General features: G+C 42.2%; 1 protein-coding gene across 1 annotated transcript in view; it reads right to left on the reverse strand.

Annotated features, from left to right (window-relative positions):
* Positions 1–3,402: 3,402 nt before the first annotated feature.
* The window catches only part of LOC101863389 (succinate dehydrogenase cytochrome b560 subunit, mitochondrial), an 8,688-nt gene continuing 4,194 nt past the window's right edge, over positions 3,403–7,896 (reverse strand). Inside the window, exons 5-6 of the mRNA XM_013089370.2 lie at positions 6,980–7,143; positions 3,403–3,695 (exon numbers count right to left, since the gene is read on the reverse strand). Coding sequence (XP_012944824.1) covers positions 3,573–3,695; positions 6,980–7,143 — 287 coding nt within the window. The 3' untranslated portion in view covers positions 3,403–3,572. The remainder of the gene's footprint in view (positions 3,696–6,979; positions 7,144–7,896) is intronic.

Here is a 7,896-nt window from a genome sequence, read left to right on the forward strand (position 1 = left end):
TATCCTCTACTTCTTTTGTATGTTTGTCACTCTCTTGTGACCCGCTATTTCCGGGGTGCCTTGATAGTCGAAGCAGATCTTGTGCTGTTGAAGCTAGAGAGGTGAGCAGAGTAAGTCTGATTCCCTGTAAAGACTTCTCTGTTGACATCCACCCCTTGGCGCTCATATGACCTTATGCAGTTGCGAGCGCCGTAAAACCTTCTACTATAAAAAAATAAAAAGAGATACTTGATGCGAGATGACCAGTACCTGTACAATGAGACAGTTTCGCCGTGTCATAGGCAGAGGTTGATGCTAGGAGCTGACACACAGAAAAAACACTTCTCCCCACGTCACTGCGCTAGCAAATAAATGGCTTAACTCAAGAGTTGTACCAAAATGCAACAAGCCTTTTGTTTTCTTTGGTAGTACCAGATTCTATATATCTATCTTTTGGTAAAACTACAGCAAAAATGCACTGGTAGTCCCAAAAGATACATGGGACCCAAGATATAATATGTGAGGCAGCGTGGTGTTATCAGGCTTTCGTCAAAATAATCAAAGTGAAGAAAGTTGCATTTTTCAGCAGGTTTGTGAGTTTTTATAAAATTTTTGTTTTTTGGCTCAATACCTTTCATGTCCATTAAAGAACTCATTTCTGTGTTGATTTTTCTGAAAAGTGTTGATTAAAGGCACAAAAATGTAAATTTTCAGTTACCACGGACTCTTAAGCTAAGGAAATAACTAATCTTTGGCGGCCATTTTCTCACTAATTTGACCTCTGAAAACAGGTGACCCCCACCTCCTTCTTTCGCAAATATCTAGACTTGTATTCAAGATAAATGTATATTTTTTTCCACCCAAATAAAGACAAATTAACAAGCTTTAAGATGATACCAATAACTCTGCATGCCCAAAAATTGACGAGAGCCTGATTCCACCACGCTGCCTCACATAATCATGACAGGTTTTACCATCATCAGATGATAAATTCTCTAGTTCCACAGTTTGTTCCATTTACTCAACAATTAAGGAAGCAAAAATGAGATGTGCCATTTCACTAGCGCGGTGACAAAATTGTGATACTTCATACAACTCTAAACCTCGATTAAAGTACACAGTCTCTGAGCCCTTTACAAATACAACAGTTTCACATGAATACACAGTACATTGCCTTCTGACTAAAAATCTCTCACAATAAATCTCATTAGTCTTTAAAACAGAAGAACTGACTTTAGCTGACATGTGAATGAACAAAAAGATTTGATCTCTCTTTAACTTCTGGGAGAAGCGTTCCTGATCTTGGGGGCCATGATAAACAAATAACCTTTCAACCCTTGTTTCAAGTCTCATAGAGATATTAAAAGAAATTTCTTTTTGTCAGTTAATTACATTAAACTGCGAGCTGGAATGTACAGTTTTCAACAGATTTGATCAATATGATAGCGTATTATCATTCAAGCATTTATTTGTGACATCCAACTTGTACATAGTTCTTTTCTCAACAGGAAGCCAGGGCAGTGACTGCAAAAGAGATGTAGCAGAGTCTCGCTTTCTTTTCTGTAAAACTAAACACGCAGCATTGTTTTGGACAGTTTGAAATCTACATGTCATGTCTATAAAAAGAACGGAGGTATTGTTGGTCAACATACATAAATACAATACGTATATTGTTCCCCTTTAGAAATCCTACAACCCCTATCACATACAAAATATATACGTAAAAATACAGTCAAAGTTCAAGGTCAAATAAAATTTTTCTCTATGGCAAGTATTTGTAAACAAGACACAACAATAGTACAGAATGGTGCAGGCTAAAAAGTAACCTTGCGACTAAGTGGTCCTAGTAGTTCAGGCATTAAGTACCTCTCTCTACGTATAATACATTATATATATATATATAGAAACTGTTGTGCATAGAATATTGGACATTGTGTGCTTCCCCTCCTACCAATCTGAGTATCACAAATAAGTCTGTCCGTGTAGTAAATCTCATATACAAACACACACACACACACGCACACACACACACACACACAACATACATACGCCAAATCAACAGAAAACACTAGAAGGGGTCAAGCGACAAATTGGGCGAGTCACATCAATCCTACCGCCAATTACTCAATACATCACGTTTTTTTATGATGGATTAGACTTGTTCTTTATTCGACTTACTTACTGTCATGAAAATAAAAAACAGTTTAAGGATCACTCAGACGTTTTCACAGGATTTTTTTCGTATGATTAATTTCATAAAAGGATATCCAGTGTGGAGAGGCGGACCAAACTGTTGAACACATCCTTCAGCACTGCAAGACACACAGGGCCCTGAGACAGGAAACGTGGCCAATCCTTCTGACGCTGCAAGAGAAGCTCTACGGGCCGACAGATGAACTGAGCAGGACGGCCTAATTTATAACAGATACCAGACTTCAAGTGTGATGCGATCGAGAAGAAGAAGAAGAAGAAGACAAAAGGATATTCTACGAGAACTGTTGAGAGTTCTCGGCGAGTAACACACCGATTTTTGTTTTGTTTTTAAAAACCCGAACCAATCCAGTTCTTCACTTGACCCCTTCACTTGACCCCTTCACTTGACCCCTTCACTTGACCCCTTCACTTGACCCCTTCACTTGACCCCTTCACTTGACCCCTTCACTTGACCCCTTCACTTGACCCCTTCACTTGACCCCTTCACTGCTTTAGAGCGCACGAGACGGAAGTTGCCGGTACAGTACCAGTATAAAGGTTCACAGCCCCTGAGAGGACTTCGAAACAAACACAAGTAACGTAAACCAGCGACATCCTTCGACAACACATCAACAAGAGTGTTTACAACGCTACAACAACACGTCAACAAGAGTGTTAACAACGCTACAACAACACATCAACAAGTTAAGTTAACAACGCTACAACGACACATCAACAAGTTCACAACGCTACAACGACACATCAACAAGTTAAGTTCACAACGCTAACATTACCGGTATGTTTGTCTCTACATTCAACATTTGTATAATATATAGGATCTAAAAACAGGGAGCGGAGACGAACATTTGTCATGTGTATCATCGTGGTGAAATCAGGTGCTTGTCAAAATAATGAAATGAAAGAAACTGGAATTTTTCAGACAGTTTGTCGATTTACATTGAATTTTTTTTTTCCAGCCCAACACTTTGATGTCCATTTAATAACATATTTCTGTGTAGATGTTAGTGAAAAAAGTTGACCAATGAATAAAAAATATAAATTTGCTGTTTTCAATGACACTCCAGGTTCGGAACTCATCAAACTCAGACAGCCATCCCCCCCCCCCTCCCCCTAATTTCACCTCTGATCCCATTTGCCCCCCCCCCCCTCATTCAATGGCAAATATCTGAATTCCTATTCAAGATAGATGGGTACATTTTTTTTCATCAAAAGCAAGACAAAAAAAAAAAAGCGTTCAGATTATACCAATAACTCCATAGGCTCAAAAAATTGACAAGTGCGTGATTCCACCGCACAGTGACACATTTCTATTTTTTTCAAATCCTGCGTCTCACAACCTTCAAGAGCCACCGTCTACAGATGCTCAATTCCCCTTGTCCCTACAAGGCTGAGGGTCGAACCCCAAACATGAGGAAGGCAGTGCAGGCCCCCGTCAGAGCCAGAACCACCCAGCTGCCTTTCTGGGTCATCGGTTTGCTGAAGCCGTAGCCCATGTCCCACACCTGGGAGAGAGTAGGAGAAAACACAAACTTAACAAATAACTTTTACTCTTTTGTTTAAGTGAGAGAGGTTTTTTTTTAGCTTTAGTAAGAGTTTACGGCAATTGAAACAATGTCAAAGATGATTAGAGATGCTACAAGAGAGTAACAAGCACAAAAAAAAAGGAAGAGGAGAGAGGAGTTTTACGGCACATGCAACACAATTAGATAATACGATACTGTGTCATAAGTGATGAAAAATAGAGGTGTTATCAGAGAGTAACATTCAAAGGAAAGAAGAAGGAGAGATGAGGATGACAGTGACAGATGTTTGATAGGAGAAAAGGAACGAACTACACCAGAGCACCCGCCAACCTCCCACATACACCTGCCTCACCTATAATTTGTGTTTTATTCTCCAGTAAAAAGTAAAGTTGTTCCCGCATCCGATCCGGACCTTGGGGATTACCTTGTTAGTGAGACAACTTCCTGGGCCTTTGACATATTGTGGTAGGGTGACCAGTTCCTTTCCACGCCGCCTTTACTTCCCCAACTCGGAGTTAGGTACCCGTTACTGCTGGGTGGGCAGGAGGGGGCGAAAAAATCCGTGTTTGAACCAAGGCTCAAACCCCGACTTTCCGCTTCAGAGACGAGCGCAGTAACCGCTCCGCCATCGCACCCTCCTCTGGTATCACCTCTAATCTTTGATACTTTTAATTGACCTATTTGTGTCACTAGTGCCGTAAAGGTCAAATTAAAACTGAAGTATTGAGATAACGTAGTGTCCATCTTACAGGCCACTAAGACAAAGCAACGTGTTGTCTTCAAACACAGGGCTAACATAATAATAATAATAATAATAATAATAATTGCATTTATATAGCGCATATCCACGCTCAAGAGCATGCTCTATGCGCTTTACAACTATTATTACGCTAGCAGACCCTCTGAGAACACTCAGAAACATTCTCGGCTTCCGCGGAAGCATGCAGTGCAAGCTGCGGATTTCAAGCGCTCAAACACTATCAAACTGACAAGATCTTTCACTGTCTATAGCCGGGTACCCATTTCCACCTGGGTGAAGTGAGGAAAATTTGTGCAAAGTGCCTTTCCCAAGGACAAAAAGTCGGGCCCCTGACGGGATTCGAACCCACAACCTTACGGTAGCAAATCCGAGGGCCCAACCACTAGGCCACCGACACCACACCCTTGAGTTGTGAGCACAGGTCTTTGTCAGTAGTTCTGAGACAATCCGGTCTTATTTCTGCATCTAATTCTCTCTTCTCTCAACTGTTTAAGGGTAAGACTCGGCCCTCCACCATTTGGAAAAACGACGTATGATGGAATGTTTCACTGTGCAGTTCAAATAATTAAGGAGTCATTCAGAAGGAGAGGAGATCATCTCCACAAACCCATGCCCTTCCTCCCCTCCCCTCCCCTATGTACTATAAAAGACAGGTCTGACATTCTGTTGTCAAACATGTACAGTGGAAACCATATATAACAGGCCCGGTAATAACAGGGATCCGGTAATAACAGGGATTTTTTAAATCCCCGTTTTTTTCTACTCTTTGTCTCTATCAAAAGTTATCGGCAATAACAGGGCCTCATCGGAGCCCAACCGGTTGTAGCAGGGACAAAGGCTCGTTAACAATGTGTAAAAAGTAAGAGAGAGAGAGAGAGATAAAGTGACGCAGTGATGGAGCAAGCCCATGCAAGCCATGCCACTGCGAGTTCACGCAGCGTGTGAAGCGAGAGAGGGCTGCCGTGTGCAGCAGACCTCGATCAAACCCGAAACCTAGCAACACGCACGCGTAATGTGTCACCACCGATGTCAAGTGCAAGAGAAAATGCCTTTCAATTGGTAAAAAATACGAAATACTCCAGGCTGTTAACAAAAAGCAAGCTCCACTGGCAGAGATTCGTCGTCAGTTCGACATTCCACAAGGGTCGATTCACACTATTATCAAGGATAGAGAGAAGATAGTGGCAGCATACTCCAATGGAAAGTTTGCTCTGGATCGAAAGAAGATGAAACTACCCGATGCAGATGCTGTGGACCAAGCTCTTCTGGTGTGGTTTAAGGAGGCAAGGAGAAAGTTGGTGCCAAAACCCCTGTTCGTGGGTACTTGTGGCAAGGGCAACTACCCATGAATAAGTACTGCTGGATTAATCCACAAATGCTTACTTTCCTTGCATTTCTGATTTAACAGGGATCGGATATAACAGGACATTTTCTCTACTCCCACCGTCCCTGTTATATCAGGTTTCCACTGTATTTACTAATGTCGTCCTGTCTTGTTGTGTGTACGATGCATGACAGCATTTAACCTTAGTAACATTCACAGCCATTGTGAACGACCAAGACAAATTTCTCCCTGTGAGAGGAATAAAGATTGTCATTGTCATTGTCACTGTCTTTATCACATATTTGAGGCGTGCTGACAAAATGAGTTACTTCTCACAATCCATAAATGGAGATATTGGCCAAAAATCGACACTAGGGTCAAATTTGTAGATTTTCTATTGATGCCATATACTTTGACGATAACATGCCCTTCATTATTTCATACTTATAAATTGTAAAAGCTTCACCTATAAGCGTGATGTATCTATTTTTATAGGCCTCGAATCCGAGAAGTAACTCATTTTGTCAGCACGCTTCACATATGACACTTTCTGATGATATAACTGGACCAATGCACAGTTATGATTACAGAGATGACCTTGCCTTATCAATCACCTCTCTTAAGTAGGTCACCTGTACTAACAGCCACAGTCTCGTGTGGTCATTGTTATCGATCCAGCCCACTGTCTCGTGACACCCTTGCGTTCTTCCTACATTTTTAATCTGTCCGTAGCCGTCCCTGCCAAACACAGTCAATTTTACGACACGTCATCCTCAAAACTTGAGCTGGAGTCTGCTCGATTAATCGAAGGCTTGCAAGCAGCGGACGGCTTGCGCCAGAGGCTTGCGAGCAGGCTTGTGCTTAGCTTTGTCTACCGCTCGCTACCGGGGGGAACTTTCGGTGAGTTGTGACTCGCGGACAGTCTTGCTGTACTGTGTCGTGACGTCGCGAACTCTCGTGGCAGTGGGCTCAGTACATATTACAGAAGATTCTGGATATTTGCGTTGAGAGGCTTGCACCAAAAGCGCAATGTTGTTGTTTTTTTCATAGTCAGGTTGTAAAAAAAAAAAAAGCTCTATTCAATGCACTTAAAAATTAATAATGGATCGGCTATTCTTAGGATATAAAGGCAGAGAGAGAGACAGACAGACAGACAGACAGAGAGAGAGATGAGCTCACCAGATGTCTCATGCCTGCCACCAGGTGGTAGGCAAAGGGCAGAGCCAGGAGGAACTTGACACCGTAGACGATGGCCGGGCCCAGACGTAGCTCTCTCAGCTTAGAGATGTAGTCGGTGTAGGTGCCGGGCAGGCACAGCAGGGTGATGGAGGCCAGGCACAATCCTGGGGAGAGGGGGGGGGGGGGGTGGAGAGAAGGAGGGATGGAGAGGAGGGTGAGGGGGAAGGGCAAGGAAGGAGCAGAGGGGGGAGAGGAGGGGGAGGGGGGAGGGGCGAGGGGAGGGAAGAGGAGAAAGAGGGGGAGAGAGAAAAGGGAGGAGGTTGGGATGAGGACAGTTGTATATACCATTAGCACAACAATACAATAAACTCTCTAGGCCTATAGATGGAGAAAAAATGTTGAAGGCTGTTATTACAAATATGAAGTTTTCCATTCTCAAAGCTCAGAGAAGCTGTGGCCAAGAGGGTTACAACTTGCAAGTCTGGTCTGCCATTAGGAAGTACAAGATTTGAATTCTGGGCAGCTCCAAATTATTCCCCCCGCCTCCCCTCCCCCATTCTTCTTCTTTGCATTCTCCTGCTAGATCTCAGGGGTGTTTGACTGCTGAGATATTTCTCCACTTCCTTGGGATATACATTTGCTCTCAGCTTGTATCGTGAAAGGCCATCAGCTTCCATCACTCTCAAACTGACCTGCAAGGTGTAGATCTATAATACGACTTTGAGCATAAAGAGCAAACGTTTTACTTTTTGAAAAAAAGGTATTTCAAGGATAATTTATTTGGGAAACAGTCTCATTTTCCAAAGTTATCTTATAATCAAAATAATAATAACATTAATTATAAAAATAATAATAATAATCATCATCATCATCATCCTCAACATAATAATAATAAAAATAATAATAGTCGATGATGA

Source organism: Aplysia californica, unplaced genomic scaffold (assembly GCF_000002075.1).
Source record: "Aplysia californica isolate F4 #8 unplaced genomic scaffold, AplCal3.0 scaffold00937, whole genome shotgun sequence".
NCBI classification, from domain to species: domain Eukaryota; kingdom Metazoa; phylum Mollusca; class Gastropoda; order Aplysiida; family Aplysiidae; genus Aplysia; species Aplysia californica.